The following is a 19222-nucleotide window of genomic DNA, read 5'->3' on the forward strand; positions in this document are numbered from 1 at the left end:
CACCCCTTTTTTTCGCTTTCCCACCGCACTCGGCTCCAATATTCTGCAAACTCAATAGCTAAGCCCTTAGATGTTCAGTGTGGTTAGCACATTGATACCTATGAGAGTGATCAATTTAGGGAGTTTGATTCCACTGAAATTTCATTATCCCTGTCAGGTTTTCAAAATGTCAACCATCAAGGAGAAGCTTATTGAGAATCTAATTGGGGAAGATAAAATCTCCCAGAGTAAGATCACCATTGTTGGAACTGGTGCTGTAGGCATGGCTTGTGCTATTTGTATCTTATTGAAGGTAAGTAAGAAGCCTATCCTGTGGCTGAAAATCAAGTAAGAATTTTTAGGTCTTGTAGACGTTGGTGAGTTCAGGGTTGTAGGGCTAATCTTCTGACAGCAAATGTGTATTCACTTATCTGATTTTGACATAATTTAAGAAATATTTATTTGGAGTTTACCATGTGTCCCGCATTGTTAGACTATTTAAATTGATTCATAGGAGACACATTGACTGCATTATTTTGTTAATATTCTGTTTAAACGATCCCATTCCTTACCTTCCTGGAAGAGTAATGGGTGAAAGTCATACTTCCCAGAAGGTTATACTTAAAAAAAATTTTTTTAGGGGCGCCTGGCTGGCTCAGTTGGAGGAGTGTGGGACTCTTGATCTCAGGGTTGTGAGTTCAAGCCCCACGTGGGTATAGAGATTACTTAAAAATAAAAAATCTTTAATTTTTTTTTGTTCAAGTGTAAGTATTACCTGCTCATTATAAAACTAAAAGTACCAAATTTGGTAAAATAACAATGGAAGTCCTTTAATTTTCCTTTCTGTTTCTGCAGCATCTTTTCATATGCTTGTTGGCAATTTGTATGTCTTTGGAGAAGTGTTCAAATCCTTTGCATATATATATGCAAACACATGGAGCACACATGTTGGAGTGGAGAGGACAGAAGGAGGGGGGAGAGAGATAATCTTTTTTTTCAATTTTAATTAATTTGAAAAAAATTATTTGAGGGAGAGAGGACACGAGAGATAGGAAGCACAAGTAGGGGGGAGGGGCAGAGGGAGTAGCAGATTCCCGGATGAGCTGGGAGCCCAATGTGGGGCTCAATCCCAGGGCCCTGGGATCATGACCTGAACAGAAGGCAGAGGCTTAACAGAATGAGCCACCCAGGTACCCCTTTATTTATTTTTTTAAAAAGATTTATTTTAGAGAGGGAGAGAGAGCATGTGAGCGGGGGAGGGGCAGAGGGAGAGGGAGAGGGCGAGAAATCTTCACGCTGACTCCCTGCTGTATATGGAGCCTGTAATCAATCCCAGGACCCTGAGATCATGACCTGAGCTGAAATCAAGAGTCTGTCGCTTAACCAACTGAGCCACCCAGGTGCCCCAAGAATCCTTTTTTTTAAGATTTTATTTATTTTTAGAAAGAGGGAGTGTGTGTGTGTGGGGGGGGTGATGGAGGTGGGGAGGAGCAAAGAGAGAGTGGAAGAGAGAGAATCTCAAGCAGACTCCCTGCTGAGTGCAGAGCCCAAGGCAGGGCTTGACCCCAGGACCTTGAGAGCATGCTCTGAGCTGAAATCAAGAGTCGGGCACTTAACTGACTGAACCACCCAAACACCCCTCCTTTGCCTGTTTTTAGGTTATTGGGTTATTTGTTATTGATTTGTAGGAGTTCTTTTTATATTCTAGATATTAATCTCTTACCAAATTTGTGATTTTCAAATATTTTCTCCCACTCCATGGTTTTCTTTTCTCTCTGCTGATTGTGTTCTTTGATGCACAGACATTTTTAATTTTAATGTAATTCAATTTATTTTTTTTAAGAGAGTGAGCGAGTGGGAGGGGGGTGGGAGGGGCAGAGGGAGAGAGAGAGAGAAACTTAAGCAGGCTCCATGCCCAGCATGGACCCCAACACAGGGCTCAGTCTCACGACCCTGAGATCATGACCTGAGCTGATATCAAGAGTCAGATGCTTAACCAGCTGAGCCACCCAGGCTCAATTTATTTGTTTTTATTTTTGTTGCATGTGTTTTGGTGTCATATCCAAAAATCATTGCCAAGTCCAATGTCATGAATCTTTTTCCTTATATTTTCTCCTAAGAGTTTTATATAGTTTTAGGTCTTACATTGAGATCTTTGATCCATTTTTAATTATGTACATGGTGTAAGGTATAGGTCCAATTTCCTTTTTTTTGCCTGTAAATATCCACTTACTCCTGTATGATTTGTTGAAAAGACTCTCCTTTCCCCCATTGAATGGCCCTGGCACTTCTGTCAAAAATCATTTGACCATATATGTGAGAGTTTATTTCTGGGCTCTCTATTCCATTGGTCTACATGTCTTTATGCCAACACCATGCTATTTTGATGTAGCTTTGTAATAAGTTTTGAATTCAGGAAGCATGAGACCTCCAAATTTATTCTTTTTCAAGATTGTTTTGGCCATTTGGAGTCCTTTAAGATTCTTCAGAATGGATTTTGTTCTATTTCTTTAAAAAATGTCATTGGGATTTCATAGGGGTTTGCATTGAATCTGTAGATTGTTTTGGCTGTGTTGACATCTTAACAATATCAGGTATTCCAATCCATGATCATGTGATGTCTTTCCACTTTTTTGTGTCTTCTTTAATATGTTTCAGCAATGTTTGTGTTTTTCAGTGTACAAGACTTTTGCTTCTTGGGGCACCTGGGTGGCTCAGTTAGTTAGGTGTCTGCCTTCAGCTCAGGTCATGATCTCAGGGTCCTGGGATCAAGCCCCACATCAGGCTCCCTGCTCAGTGGGGAGTCTGCTTCTCCTTCTCCAACTCCCCTCCCTGCACTTGTGCTCTCTCTCACAATCTCTGTCTCAAATAAATAAAATCTAAAACAAAAAACAAAAAAACCCAAGCCTTTTGCTTTTCTAAGTATTTTTAAGATATTATTTAATCTTTAAAACAACCTTGGGAGATAGGTACTGTTACCATCTTCATTTATAAATGAGAATACTGAAGCACAGATATCAAGTAACTTGCCCATGGTCAAGTGGCTAGTATAGGTGAAGGGGCTAGAATGCAAACCTTGGCAATCTGGACACAGATCCTGTTGTGTTCTTAAAAGCTTTACTATATTATTTAGGTAATTTTTAAAAACTGGCAGAGGAAGGTGAGAAGAAGCAAAGCCAGTTAAATTTCACAACCCCAAGAAAGGCTCAGGAATTGGAAGTACCAACTGCCTCACAAAGTGGAAGTAAGGGATGGGACAAACATAGGAGAATTGGTTCAAAGTTTATATGATCAGAAGGAAAACCATCAGATTCTCTTCTGCACCTTAATCTACCAAGCAACCACCTCTCACATCTCAGCATGCAAGGGGAAGGAGTATATTCCTTGGAGAAATTGAATCAGTCAGGTTCTGCACTCAAGACATCAAGGACAGTAAAGACAGGCATCTTATTGAAAACAGTAGGATTAGTTGAAGGTCTACATGTTGGACAGTGAAGCAGGAACCCTTTGACTTCCACTGCGCTGCTAGAAAGCAGATTGTCAAAGATGGAATATAGAAAAGAGATGAAATTAGAGGACCAATAGGAGGTCCTATCACTCACTGACATTTCAGTAAGAAAAAATAAAGGAGGGGGGAGCACCTGGGTGATTCAGTCATTTAAGCATCTGCCTTCAGCTCAGGTCATGATCTCCAGGTCCCAGGATCGAGTGCCACGTCAGGCTCCCTGCCCAGTGGGGAGTCTGCTTCTCCCTTTCCCTCTTACCCCACCACTTGCTCTCTCTCTCTTTCTCCCCCAAATGAATAAATAAAATCTTTTAAAAAAAGAAAAAAATAAAGGGAAGAAAATTATTCAAGAGATAAAAGAAAAAGTCTAAAACTGAAGGATGTGAGTTTGCAGTTACAAAGAATTTATTGAAAAAAAAAAAAGAATTTATTGAATGGGGCACCTGCCTGGCTCAGTCAGTGGAGCATGTGACTCTTGATCTTGGCGTTGTGAGTTTGAGCCCACATTGGGTGGGGAGATTACTTAAAAGTAAAATCTTTTGAAAAAAAGAATTTATTGAGTGCTCAGCAAATGAATCAAAAAAAAGCCTCCTCCGAGACACATTATCATGACATTTCCAAACTCCAGTTGTGAGAGAAGGTCAGTTGTTGGAGCCCATGTATTTCCTACTAGAATCCATAGTATACTGGTAAATATCCAGTTCACATTGATGTGAATTGAATAAATGGAAAATGATGAAGGATATTAAAATATGCATATTTACATAGTTTATTGACTTCAAGGGACATATACCTGTAATGAGTACTGTAACACCTGCATATATCATTGAAAGTTGGATTTTAAAGCATAACAGTACATCTACTTCCTTGTGCTGTACAGAATAAAGTGGTCCTAGGAGTTTTCCTTAGATTGATTTTAGTTCTCTTACTTTTCTCTTACTTTACTATTCTCTTACCTTACTATGGTTATTCTAGAACTCCCTGGAAAAGAGATCCTGGAATGATCATAACTATTCTTTTTTTTTTTTTTAAGATTTATTTATTTATTTATTTATTTGAGAGACAGAGAGACCTGGGGTGGAGGGACAGTGGGAGAGGGAGAGAGAGTTAGTTATGGTGACTATATGTTAATCACCATACAGTACATCATTAGTTTTTGTTGTAGTGTTCCATGATTCATTGTTTGCGTATAACACCCAGTGCTCCATGCAATACGTACCCTCCTTACTATCCATCACCAGGCTAGCCCATCCCCCCACCTCCCTCCCCTCTGCAACCCTCACTTTGTTTCCCAGAGTCCATAGTAGGGAGAGAGAGTCTTAAGCAGACTCCTTGCTGAACATGGAGCCCAATGCAGGGCACGATCCCATGACCCTGAGATAATGACCTGAGGCAAAACCAAGAGTCAGATGCTTAACAGACTATGCCACTTAGGCAACCAGCTCATAACTATTCTTAAAAGATTCTGACAGGCTAAACAAACCCAGACTCTCTATTTGGAATTCTATTTGAGAAATGACTCACATAGATATAGTTAATTCTTAAAAAACAAAACCTTTTAGGGATTATTTGAGTTCTGTCTTTGGCAGTCAAACAGAGCTGGGAAGATTCCCTTGAAAAGAGAATTGTCTGGTAATTTGTTTAGAAGAGATATAATTCAAGTTGGAAATACAATTTAAAAGCAGGCTGTGTTGGTTATTAAATTATTGTCACTCAACTCCAAATCCAGCTTTCTGTATTCTGTGATGCTGGATCTCTGCATAATCTTTTTCTCCTTTGCCAGTTGGCATCTTGTTAGGTTCTGCCAATAGGGGGCACTAGAGGGAAGTTGGAAGTCAGGAGTGGAGAAGTGACCTCCTTCCTGTTTGCTCATTGTTTTGTTCAGTTTCAACTCATCGGCAGACCTTTACCTCATGGTAGCAGTTGGTTCTAGCTTCCAGTTTCTTTTGGAGTTCCCAGCCTCATTTTGCTCCTTCAGTGGTATCAGTAGCAGCCAGGTTTTGCTTCTTCCAGAGGTCTGAGCCTGGCTCCATGAAGCACCTCCTTTAGTCTCTCTCTTTGTTCCCTCAGTCTTAGGAGTAGTAGCTTCATACTGTGATCTATCTCTGAGTTACCTCACATGTTCCCCTTTTGTGCTTTCAGCCCTCCAACAGCTGTCTAACCAATTCCCTATATTAAATACCATATGTTGAAATGCTTAGAGTGGTTTTTGTTTTCCTGTTCAGACCCAGACAGATACACAGACTAATATAAAAATGGATCCAAAAACATGATCTGGTTTTCTTACCAGTTAGCTTGGAAGTGATATGTGATCCTTCTGGGTGAGACTGCCTATCTTCCTCATATTCCTGATATGTAACACATGATTTAGTACATTTTAGAATCTACGGTTTTCCAGAAAGGTCAGATGGTATCTGAGCAGAGAAAAAACAGTAGCAAATAGAGATTTTGACCCCTTTGCCTTACTTCTCAGTTTTAGAATCTGGCCACTGGAATCCGAGGGAAAACACTCCTTCTATATAGTTCTGTATTCTGTCTCATTTGGTAAACTCAATTCAAATTAGGATAAGCAAAAAGGAGACTATACAGATCTTCCTAGATTTATGATGAGGTTATGTCCCAGTAAACTCATCATAAGTTGAAAATATCCTAAGTTGAAAATGTATTTAATACACCTATTCCACCTATCATAGCTTAGCCTAGCCTACCTTAAACATGCTCAGAACAATTACATTAGCTTACAGTTGGGCAAAACCATTAAACACAAAGCTTATTTTATAATCAAGTGTTGAATATCTCTTGAAATTTATTGAATATGGTGCTGAAAGTAAAAAACAGAATGGTTGTTAAATGTATCCATTGTTTACCCTCATGGTTGTGTGGCTGGCCGACAGGGAGCTATGGTCTGGTTATATGCCCATCTACCCCTAGGTTGGAGATCCGATGTTAAATGTGCTGTGCATGAAATGGGTTCCCACAGGAGGCCACCTTTCTATTTTGGCCATAAGGATGCGTACTAAAAACTTCAGCCAATTCAGAAATTAGGCAGAAAGGTTAAATGTAATACAATCCTTTGAAAGAACTTAATAGCTTTTCATCATTTTAATTTAATTTAATTTTATTTTATTTTATTTTATTTTATTTTATTTTTTAAAAGATTTTATTTATTTATTCGACAGAGATAGAGACAGCCAGCAAGAGAGGGAGCACAAGCAGGGGGATGGGAGAGGGAGAAGCAGGCTCCCAGGGGAGGAGCCTGATGTGGGGCTCGATCCCAGAACGCTGGGATCACGCCCTGAGCCGAAGGCAGACGCTTAACCGCTGTGCCACCCAGGTGCCCCATCATCATTTTTAAACTATTATCTGAAGTGGAAAAAAAGCCACTTCTAAAAATTTAGCAATTATACGAAGGCAAAGCAATTAGTAATTTTTGCTACATTCTGTTGCTTACCTTGACTTCTGGTCACTCTAGGCACATTCACAAACTATCACTTTTATATCATTTTTTCTTTTAAAATGTAACTATACTTTGATTATAAAGTAGTCACACACGAATTTTTCTCATTTTCTAAAACTGAAATAGGAACATTCTTCAGAACATGTTATTCAAAACTCTCATGTATTTTAGGATTTGGCCGATGAACTCACCCTCGTTGATGTCGCAGTGGACAAATTGAAGGGAGAAATGATGGATCTTCAGCATGGCAGTCTTTTCTTTAATACTTCAAAGATTACCTCTGGAAAAGGTTAATTTGAATTTAAAGAGTTCTTTTCAGAGCTTTAAAAAAGAGTAATGAATTTTACCAAACTGCTATCATTAAATATGAAATTAAAAATAGCACCACTCTCATTAGGACATACAGTTTAAAAGGTTAATTTTTTATTTTAAATCATTTTTTAAAATATTTTATTTATTTATTTGAAAGAGAGCACAAGCAGGGGGATAACAGGGGCACCTGGGTGGCTCAGTCGGTTAGGCTTCTGACTTCAGCTCAGGTCATAATCTCAGGGTCCTGGGATGGAGCCCAACATTGGGCTCCCTGCTCAGTGGGGAGTCTGCTTCTCCCTCTTCCTCTGCCACTCGCCCTGCTCACGCTCTCTCTGTCTTTCTCTCAAATAAATAAATAAAATCTTAAAAAAAGAAACAGTCATTAAAAAATTAATTATGAAATACTTGACATATAAAAAGAGTTTAAGTATAACAAACGTCAGTGTATCTAACACCCAGCAAAAAAAATAAAACATTACTAATTTAGTTCATATGTTCTGTGTTACATCTATTCATGTCTCAATCCTGAATATACTGGTTATCTTTACCATGCATTTCTTTCATACTTGTATTTTAGTGACTTAACTCATATTATATACTAAATAGATACAATTGGCATAAATACATTTGGATATAAACATGACTAATTCTTGATATGCAACAACCAATGAGCAGAAGTACACAGACCTCCCATATGAAAGTCTACTAGTTGAGAGTATTCAGTTGCCTTAGATATCAGTATGTTTTATATCAGTTAATTTACTGAGTTCAGTAGAGTCAGGTTAAAAGAGCTCCTACTGTATTAAAATACTTTAAAAAGCCATTCAGCCTTTATTTTCTAGCGATGTGGCAGGATAAATACGTGGATCAATCTTTTTGCTGTAAATAACAAAACTCCATAAAATATGAAAGAAATAAATTATCAGTCCTTAAAGAATTGATATGCTCTTCATAAAGACACTTTCAGAATAGGCATTGAGTGAAGTCAGGAAACTAGAGAGTTAAGCAAAGCACTGTAGCTAGTTTCCACTAGCTAGCATTAGTCAAACTTAGTGAGGTTCAATTCTGGTTTCCACTGCCTCACAGGATTTAGGAGACTGGACACAGAGCTTAATTTGGGGAGTTCTATAGGAATTAACTGCATAAAGCTGGAACCCCAATGGACTACATCAGGGGTTAGTAAACTTTTGTAAAGGGTCAGATGGTAAATATTTTAGGTTTTGTGGGCTATACAGTCTCCGTCAAAACTACTCAACTCTGCTGTTGTAATTCTGAAGTAATGATCAACGGCATGTGAATGCGTGTGGCTATGTTCCAATGAGATATTATTTACTAAAACAGGTGATGGGCCAGATGTGGCTTGCTGGCCCTCATTTGCCAATTCCTTAATATAAAGATAACCTAGAAGTAATTCCTTTCTCCTTACCTCTGAGGACCGACAGTAAAATCAAGTGTTTCAGCTGCTTGAGTAAAGGAGGGAAATGGTGGCCAACAATTTGTAGCCACCAGCTGGCCCTTATTTGAATTCCAAAAAAAATCTCCATCAGTGTTAAGACTTAAGATAGTCTTAGGGCTCCTGGGTAGCTTAGTTGGTTAAGTATTTGACTCTTTGGTTTCAGCTCAGGTCAGGATTTCATGTGTCAGTGAATCAAGCCTTGAGTCAGGCTCCATGTTCAGTGGGGAGTCTGTGTGAAGGTTCGCTCCCTCTGCTCCTCCCCCCACTTTCTCTCTCTCTCTCTCAAATAAATAAATAAATACATACATCTTTAAAAAAAAAAGACTTAAGATAGTCTCTGGAAGAAACCCACTGTATTTCAGGCCTCAAAGAAGTTCCACAAATAAAATTCCAAAAAAATGAACATCTCCCAGTAGGAATAATTAAATGTACCAAGAAGATGCATGAGCAAGAACCAGAGATAACAGAAAAGGCCACCATAGATTTCAGATGTTGAAATTATGAAACACAAATGAGAAATTAACTATAATTATTCCACTTAAAGAAATAAAGGGCAAACTTGAAAGTATCAGTATGAGACAGGAAACTATTTAAAAAAACCCATATTTTTAAAATAGCCAAATATAGGGGTGCCTGGGTGGCTCAATCAGTTAAGTGTCCAACCCTTGATTTCTGCTCAGGCCATGGGATCAGGGTCATGGCATCGAGCCCTGTGTTGGGCTCCGTGCTCTAGTGCAGAATCTGTTTGAGATTTTCTCCCCCTGCCTCTCCCCCCTACTCTCTTCCCCCACAAATATAAATTAATTAATTAATTAATTAATTAAAGTCTTAAAAAAGGAACAGTAAAATAGCCAAATATAACTTCTAAATGTTAAATAGAATGAAATTTTAAAAACTCAATTGATGGATTTAATAATAGAGCAGACACATTGAAGAAGAGAGAAACAATGAATCTAAGGCAATTACGAAGAAGATAGCAAGAAGTAAAAAATAGGACAGGCTAAGAATCATAGAGGATAAAGTGATAAAATGTCATGTACATCTAATTAGAAAAGTGAATGGGGAAGAAGAAATATTTGAAGATTTATAATTGAGCATTTTTGAGAACTAATGAAAAATAACCCACACACTCAAGCCAAATAATCTCAAGGATAAATACAAAATCCCTATCTAGACACATTCTTGTGAAATTAGAGAACACTAAAGGCAAAGACAAGAAAAAATTGTGATTAGACAAATTACAGAAAAAGAGTAACTGACTTATTATCAACAGCCCAGCGAAACCAGAATACAATGAAATGATATCTTTAATGTGCTGAGAGAGAGTAAATGTCAACCCAGAATCTCTACCCAGCAATAGTATCTTTCAAGAATAAGGTTGTTGTTGTTTTTTTTTTTTAAGATTTTATTTATTTATTTGACAGAGAGAGACAGCCAGCGAGAGAGGGAACACAAGCATGGGGAGTGGGAGAGGAAGAAGCAGGCTTCCAGCAGAGGAGCCTGATGGGGGCTCGATCCCAGAATGCCGGGTCCATGCCCTGAGCTGAAGGCAGACAGGCTTAACGGCTGAGCCACCCAGGCGACCCAAGAATAAGGTTTTAATACAGACATTTTCAGACAGACTAAGTTACCATCAGACCCTCACTAATAAAAATGCAAAGCCAAAATATGTATGTGTGTGTGTGTGTGTGTGTGTGTGTGTGTGTATAAGGATATTACTCAGCCATCAAAAAGAATGAAATCTTGTCATTTGCAATGATGTGGATGGAACTAGAGGGTATTATGCTAAGTGAAATAAGTCAATCAGAGAAAAACAAATACCATATGATTTTACTCATATGTGGGATTTAAGAAACAAAACAGATGAACATAGGGGAAGGGAAGGAAAAATAAAATAAGACAAAAATCGAGAGGGAGGCAAACCATAAGAGACTCATAACTATGGGAAACAAACTGAGGATTGCTGGAGGGGAGGTGGGTGGGGCATGGGGTAATTGGGTGATGGGCATTAACGAGGGCACTTGAAGTAATGAGCACTGGGTATTGTATGCAATTGATGCACTGGATTCTACCTCTGAAACTAATCATACAGTATATGTTAATTAAATTGAACTTAAATAAAAAATTTTAAAAAATTAAAAATTAAAAAAATTAAAAATGTAAAAATACATACGTAAGGCAAAAGAAAAGTGATCTTAGATACAAGGTCTGAGATGCAAGAAAAAATATGAAGAGCACAGAAAATGGTAAAAATGAGGATAAATCTAAATAAATATAAATTGTATAAAACTATATAATGTCTTATGGGATTAAAAAAATTAAAAATATAGCATATAAATCTGGGTGTGAAATCTGGTAGTGGGGAATGAAGTAATGTTCTAAGTTCTTCAGTCATTAGGGAAGATGGAAAGGTGAAGATTACCTTTGGACTTTGATAACTTAAATATGCATATTGTAACTTCTGTGATAACCTTTAAAAGAATAGAAACAGTGTAACCTCTAAATTAGTAAAGGGGAAGAAGTAAAATTAGAAAAACATACCTAATGAACCAAAAAGAAGGTAAAGGAAAAAAAAACATAAGAAAAGAGATAACTTATAGAGCTAAGAGTTTAGTGAGGATGCTGGACATAAAGTTATTAATAAAAAATTCATTGTACTTATATATGTCAAAAGCAAGCAAAAGAATTTAAAGCTATTATTTACATTATCAAAAATAAGAAGTATGTGGGAATAAATCTAACAAGATATCTATAAGAGCTTTTATTCAGAAAAGAATACAACCTTGTTGAATGATGTTAATTAAATACATAAATAGATAGACCTTGCATGTAGAAGTCTCATGTAAGTCTCTATTGTAGGATGTCCATTCTTCTCATGACTATAGATGATATACAACCATAGTCAAAAGCTCAAAAAGTTCTTTGTTGTTGTACACACTAAATTCATTCTGAAATTCATTTAGAAATTCAAAGGTCCAAGAATAGACATTTTAAAAAAGATCATTAAAAACACTTATTTTGATGCCGTCTATCATAAATAATTCAGTAGAGGTTCCACTCTGCCACAGATGCATCTGTGTGGAAACGTATGCCACCCAACTGGTGAATGCCTGAATGACATCTCTTACCCCAGCTAGTGTGTGTGCCTTTCACGTTGTTCCTGTGGATTGATCGCTTCCAAATCCAAATAAACATAGTCCTTTATCCCCAAAGTCAGTTCAAAACAGTTGGTTCAGGCATTCCAGGATCTGCACACCTCTAAAACCCTGGTAAATCATGAGAGGACTAAAGTCTCAGTGGATGGCATATTGGCCATCTTGAAGAGCTGCCACAGCTTGGCCTCTTTGCTCAGCTTCACCATGATGATGGCCTGGGCTGCCCAGTCAAAAACATATTATTTTTAAAAAATATTTTATGTATTTATTTGAGAGAGAGAGAGCACGAGCAGGGGGAGAGGCAGAGGGAGAAGCAGGCTCCCCGCTGAGCAAGAAGCCCCATGTGGGACTTGATCCCAGGAACCCGGGATCATGACCTGAGCCAAAGGTATATCTTGACAAGATATTCTCAGGGAAAAAAAAAAAAAACAAGGTGGTGAGAACTTGTTTTACCAGATATCAAGACTTTATAAAGCTACACAAATTAAGTGCAGAGACAAACAAAAGATTGTTATATAACACTGATCAATGGGAAATGTATGGACTTAATCAAATTTTTTGTTATGGAAATGGTTATTTTTATGGAAAGTAGTAAAATTGAACCCTTGTCTGATAACACACATACAAATTAGTTCCAGGTTGGTTAAAGGCCAAAATGTGAAAGGTGAAACTTCTGTTGAGAAGATAATAGAGAATATTTTTATGACCTCATGGTAGGGAAGAATTTCTTTTTAAAAAAATATTTATTTATTTATTTATTTGAGAGAGAGTGAGAGAGAGAGAATGAGCAGGGGAGGGGCACAGGAAGAGAGTCTTAAGCAGACTCCACACTGAACAGGGAGCCCAACTCCGGGCTCAATCTCACAACCCTTAGATCACGATCTGAGCTGAAACCAAGAGTTGGCTGCTTAACTCACTGTGCCACCCAGGCATCCCAGATAGGGATTTCTTAAACACAAAGAAACAAAAAGCATGAACAGTAAAAGAAAGAATATAAAGTTTAGAATTTGTGTTTATGAAAAGACCCTGTAAAAGAGTGAAGAGAAAGTCATAAACTAAGAGAAGGTATTTTCAACATGAGCAGTTGACAAAAGAATAGTGTTTAGAATAAAAATACTTGCATAATAAATAAGCCCCTCTTGCTCATGCTCTCTCTCTCTCAAATTGATGAATAAATCTTTAAAAAATAAAAAAATAAGATAAATATATATAACCCAATAGAAAAATGGGGAAAGACTTGAACATTTCACAAAAGAAGAAACTCAAATGGCCTGTAAATATATGAAAAGACAATCTCATTAGTAACCAAGAAAAGGAAAATAAAAGGCGTATCAATATATCATTACACAGCCATTAGATTGGTAAAAGTGTGTGGGTAAAAGGTGAAAGGGAAAAGGGAAAAGGATGTAGAACAATAGGTACTCTCATGCATGACATGTAGGAACGCAGTAGAGTAAAATCCCTTTTTAAAAGTTTATCAGTAGGGCGCCTGGGTGGCTCAGTCAGTTAAGTGTCTGCCTTTGGTTCAGGTCATGATCCCAGGATCATGGGATCAAGTCCTGCATCGGGCTCCCTGCTCATCAGGGAGCCTGCTTCTCCCTCTGCCCCTCCCCCTGCTCATGCTCTCTCTCTCACCAAAAAAAAAAAAAAAAAAAAAAAAATTGTCAGTTACCTGGTGAAGTTGAACATGAACATATCCCACAACCCAGAAATTGCATCCCTAGGTATTTCCCAAGAGAAATTTGTGCACACGTGCACTAGGTTCAGGTACACGAATGATGTGTACAAGTGATGTGTACAAGATTCAGGTACAAGTGATGTGATTTGTAATAGCCCCAAACTAGAAACAATTCACTGAATACCAAGTTACATATATTGTACATTGTGATATTATGCAACAGTGAAAGTCAATGAACTACAGGGACACAGTTAATGTGGATAAATATCAGTTATATGATATTTAGCTAAAGTAATATATACCTTATGATTCAAAAACAGGTGACACTGAATATATTGTTTAAACATGCGTAGATGGTACAACTTTGTGCATGTATAATTTTAACCACTCTGAAGAATGGTTGGCAACCTCTGAGTATGAGACGTAGAGATGCAACCTATTAGAGGTACGCAGGGGCTTCCAAGATTTTGGTGATGTTCTAATTTGTGTGATTTTTATGGAGTTGTTAACTTTAATATTTTAAAAAATGAACACATTTCTTAAACATTATTCTATATGAATGATGTACTACACAATAAAGCATTTTGAAAATACATTTAGTGAGTTCTAATGATGAAGAGCAATGGAACATTATTGATTATCCAAGATGTTTTTAATTGCCTCATATATACAATAGTTAACACAGAGCCCAAGTGCTGGGAACACAGAAGGTGCTAAAGTATTTGTCAAACAAGGGGAGGAATATGAAATCAAAACCTGTTATTATGGAGCTTATTATCAAGAATGTAAGTACAACATAAACATGAAAAGTAAACACAAGGAAGCATATATAAGGACTATTTGAGAATTATAGGCAGTAAATGCTATAAAAATTCAGTCGAGAGTGGTATTAATGAATGATATGATTGGAAGATGCCTAGTGGAGAAACTGGTATTTGAAGAAGTACTTGGCTAATATAATAACAACAATAATGGCTGAAATTTATTGACTATTTAATATATACTAGGCACTGTTCTTTTTTTTTTTTTAAAGATTTTATTTATTTATTCGACAGAGACAGAGACAGCCAGCGAGAGAGGGAACACAAGCAGGGGGAGTGGGAGAGGAAGAAGCAGGCTCACAGCGGAGGAGCCTGATGTGGGGCTCGATCCCATAACGCCAGGATCACGCCCTGAGCCGAAGGCAGACGCTTAACCTCTGTGCCACCCAGGCGCCCCAAGGCACTGTTCTGAGTACTTTTTGTGTACTAACTCACTGAACCATTTTCTTAAGAACCATATAAAAGAAAAACTATTATTAGCTCAGTCTGGCAGATGAGGATCTAAGGGTCAGAGGAGCAGGCAAAATACTTGTCCAAGGTCACACAGCTAGGAAGTGGCAGAGTCAGGGTATAGGCAGTTGGAGCTTAGAGCCTTTGCTCCAGACCATTATGGCTTGCTGTCTCTTAGAGGGTTGAGTTATATTTAGAAAGGAAAATAACAGGTGAGGGGATGATGGCATTACCAGAATCAGGGCACCTGGAAAATCTGACAAAATTAAGACACAGAGTTAATAAGATAATTTGGAGGCAGATTATGAAAAGACTTGATGTTTTACTTTGGTAGACACTTTAATTATATTTGTTGAACATCATAGTATTTCAAATAATCTGAACTATGGAGCGATGACTCTGAAGAAGTTGCAAGGATTTTTGCCCATTTATCCTCTAAAAGTTGAGGGGGTAGGAGGGAGGGAAAGAGGGAGGGGGAAAGAGAGATTAAGAGATTACTCTGGATTTCTGTGGTTAGATAAAACTTTATGGAAGGTGATCGTCAAGCAAGGTCTTTGAACAAGAATGAGTAGACTGTGTGCAGAGAAGAACTTCCTCCTATAGGTCTTTTACTTGATGCAAAGGAGAGATAATTTCCTAGATAATATGAAACATGTCAGTCTAAGAAAAGCCATCTTTCTAAGTTTGTCTTTCTAGTTAAAATCTTGACTGAGGCAGGGAAAACATTAATGTGTTTATGGTTTATAAATTATCTCCTCTTTTGGTTTAGAAAGATATGAAATGACCATAAATGGAGATGCAATAATGTCTTTAAAATTAAGCAGATTTCCTTTTTTAAGAGAGCATGGGAACACCTGGCTGGCTCAGTTTGAAGAGCATGCAACGCTTGACCTCAGGGTTGTGAGTTCAAGCCGCATATGGGGTGTAGAGATTCAACAAACAAACAAACAAACAAATAAAAGCATAAAATAAGTTTTTTTTAAAAAAGAGATGGGATATATAGGAGATCTTAAATGGTTTAATTTTTTTAAGATTTTATTTATTTATTTGACAGAGATAGAGACAGCCAGCGAGAGAGGGAACACAAGCAGGGGGAGTGGGAGAGGAAGAAGCAGGCTCCCAGCGGAGGAGCCTGATGTGGGGCTCGATCCCATAATGCCGGGATCACACCCTGAGCCGAAGGCAGATGCTTAACCGCTGTGTCATTCAGGCGCCCCTAATTTTTGATATCCGTATGGAAAATAACTTCCAGGTGTATAGTGCTTTTTTAAAAGTCCAGTTTGGGATATTCAGCATATTATCATTGGATTTAATAGGGAAAACAGTTTTATGACTGGTCATCAGACTTAAAAAGTAGTTAACCTTCTTGTAAGGATCAAGAACTTCTTTGTGATCTCAAATCTAGTCCCTTATAGTAGTTAGAAGTAAATACATGCTCATCCTTAGAATCTTGAAAAAGATATAAATTCTCAGAGTTCTAAGCTTCATAAGGTGTTTCTAAGAAGCCAGAGAGAGTTGACTTGCATTGCCTCAGGCCTTAATAAGAAATGAGAATGTGGGCTAAAAGGGATGGTAGAATATGTTATTTGAAAAAAATGTGAAAATTGTAAGTCATAGTAACAAGGCCTCCTTCAGGTTATGCAATGTAACATTATTACATGGAAAGTCTGTTCATCTGCAAATGCCAGACATGAAGGTAGATGTGTACGTGTACTTTATTTATTTATGATAGATGAGGACTTTATTTTTTTAAGATTTTATTTATTTGAGAGAAAGAGAGAGTACAAGTGGTGGGAGGCAGAAGGAGACAGAGAAGCAGACTGTCCTCTGAGCAGGGAGCTGATGCGGGGCTCAGTCTCAGGGCCCTGGGATCATGACCTGAGCCGAAGGCAGACACTTAACCAACTAAGCCACCCAGGCACGCTGATAGATGACTTTAATACCAAGGTCATACAATAGACTTTTAAAGAGGTGAGGCACAGTAATTACAGCATTCTTGATCCAAGTATTGCCTTCTGTTTCTTTTTAGATTACATAGTATCTGCAAACTCCAAATTAGTTATTGTCACAGCAGGTGCACGCCAACAGGAGGGAGAAAGTCGCCTTGCCCTGGTGCAACGTAATGTGAACATCATGAAATCAATCATTCCTACCATAGTCCAACATAGTCCCGACTGTAAGATGCTTATTGTTTCAAATCCAGGTAAGTCTTTTATCCTCCCTTTAACTGAATAAAGATGATCTTTCCATACTGTTTTTAAAAAACAACTTCATAGAGGTAATGTTTATGTACAATAAACTGCACCCATTCAAAGTATATAATATCAAGATTTTTTTCCAGCGTTATTGAGATACAATTGACACAATGTGTAAGTTTAATGTGTATAATACGATGATTTGATATACTTGTATATTGCAAAATGATTATCACAGTAGGGTTAATTAACACTTCCAATACCTCACATAATTACCATTTCCTTTTTATGGTGAAAACATTTAAGATTTACGCTCTTAGCAGCTTTTAAGTATATAATACAGTATTGTTAACTCTATTGTGAACTATAATCACCATGCTGTACATTAGAGACTCAGAACTTATTCATTTTATAACTGTAACTATAAACATCTCTCCATTTCCCCCTCCCCCAGCCCCTGGCAACCACCTCTTTGTTTTTACGAGTTTGGCTTTTTTAGAATCCATATATAAGCGACATCATACAGTATTTGTCTTTCTCTGTCAGATTTACTTCACTTAACATAGTGCCTTCAAGATCCATCCATGTTGTCAAATGGCAGGATTTCCTCCTTTTTGTAGCTGAATATTAAATTGAATTGTGTATATATATACACAATATATCATATTGTATATATATTATATTGTGTGTATGTGTATATATATATCGCACATCTTTTTTTTCTTCTTGTGCTGTCTTTTATTCCTGAGACTTATTCATTCCATAACTAGAAGCTTGTATCTCCTTCTCCCCTTCACCCATTTTGCCCAGCCCCTCCCCTCCCCTCCCCTTTGGCAACCATGAGTTTGTTCTCTGTATTTAGGTCTGCCTCTGCTTTTTGTTTGTTTATTCATTTTTTTTTTGGATTCTACTTATGAGTGGAATCTTATGGTATTTCTCTTTCTCAATCTGATTTATTTCAGTTAGCATAATACCATTTAGGTCCATCCATGTTTTCTCAAATGGTACAATCTCATTTTTTATAGTTGCATAATATTCCATTATATGCCACATTTTCCTTATCCATTTGTCTGTTGATGGACACTTACATTGCTTCTATATCTTGGCTATTGTAAATAATGCTGCAAAAAATATAGGGGTGCATATATCTTTTTAAATTAGTGTTTTCATTTTTAGGGGGTAAATACCCAATAGTAGAATAATTGGATCATATGGCATTTCTGTTTTTAATTTTTTGAGGAACCTTGATACTGTTTTCCACAGTGGCTGTACCAATTTATGTTCCTTCCAACAATGCATGAGGGTTCTTTTTTCTCCACATCCTCGCCAACACTTGTTGTTTTTTGATTTTAGCCTTTCTGACAAAAAAGTGAGGTGATATCTTGTGTGGTTTAGATTTGTATTTCCCTGATGATGAATAATGAGCATGTTTTCATATATCTGTTGGCCATCTGTATGTTTTCTTTGGAAAAATGTTTATTCATGTCTTTTGCCTGTTTTTTAATTGGGTTATTCATTTGGAGGATGTTGAATTTTGTAAGTTCTTTACATATTTTTTTAATAATAATTTTTTATTATGTTATGTTAGTTACCATATAGCATATTCTAGTTTTTGATGTAGTGTTCCATGATTCATTATTTGTGTATAATACCCAGTGCACCATGCAATATGTGCCCTCCTTAATACCCATCACTGGCCTACATATTTTGGATACTAACCCTTTATCAGATACATCATTTGCGAGTATCTTCTCCCATTCCATAGGTTGCCTTTTAGTTTCATTGATTATTTCCTTTGCTCTGCAGAAGCTTTTTACTTTGATGTAGTCCCAATAATTTATTTTTGATTTGGTTTCCTTTGCCTTAGGAGACATATCTAGAAAGAAGTTGCTATGGCTTATGTCAAAGAGGTTACTGCCTGTGCTTTCTTCTTGGATTTTAATGGTTTCCTGTGTCACATGTAGGTCTTTCATCCATTTTGAGTTTACTTTTGAGTATGGTGTAAGAAAGTGGTCCAGTTTCATTCTTTTGCATGTGGCTGTCCAGTTTTCACAACATCATTTATTGAAGAGACTGTCTTTTTCCCATTGGATATTCTTTCCTGCTTTGTCGAAAATTAATTGACCATATAGTTGTGGGGTTATTTCTGGGTTTTCTATTCGATTCCATTGATCTAGATGTCTCTTTTTGCCAGTACCATACTGTTTTGATCAC

General features: G+C 37.3%; 1 protein-coding gene and 1 pseudogene across 1 annotated transcript in view; one reads left to right on the forward strand and one right to left on the reverse strand.

Annotated features, from left to right (window-relative positions):
* Positions 1 to 166: 166 nt before the first annotated feature.
* Positions 167 to 19222, forward strand: part of LDHC (lactate dehydrogenase C) — a 44611-nt gene continuing 25555 nt past the window's right edge. Inside the window, exons 1-3 of the mRNA XM_008686923.1 lie at positions 167 to 292; positions 7113 to 7230; positions 16843 to 17016. Coding sequence (XP_008685145.1) covers positions 167 to 292; positions 7113 to 7230; positions 16843 to 17016 — 418 coding nt within the window. The remainder of the gene's footprint in view (positions 293 to 7112; positions 7231 to 16842; positions 17017 to 19222) is intronic.
* Positions 11761 to 12070, reverse strand: LOC103659407 (annotated as a pseudogene).

The sequence above is a fragment of the Ursus maritimus genome, unplaced genomic scaffold, assembly GCF_017311325.1.
Source record: "Ursus maritimus isolate PB19 unplaced genomic scaffold, ASM1731132v1 scaffold_23, whole genome shotgun sequence".
Lineage (NCBI taxonomy): Eukaryota > Metazoa > Chordata > Mammalia > Carnivora > Ursidae > Ursus > Ursus maritimus.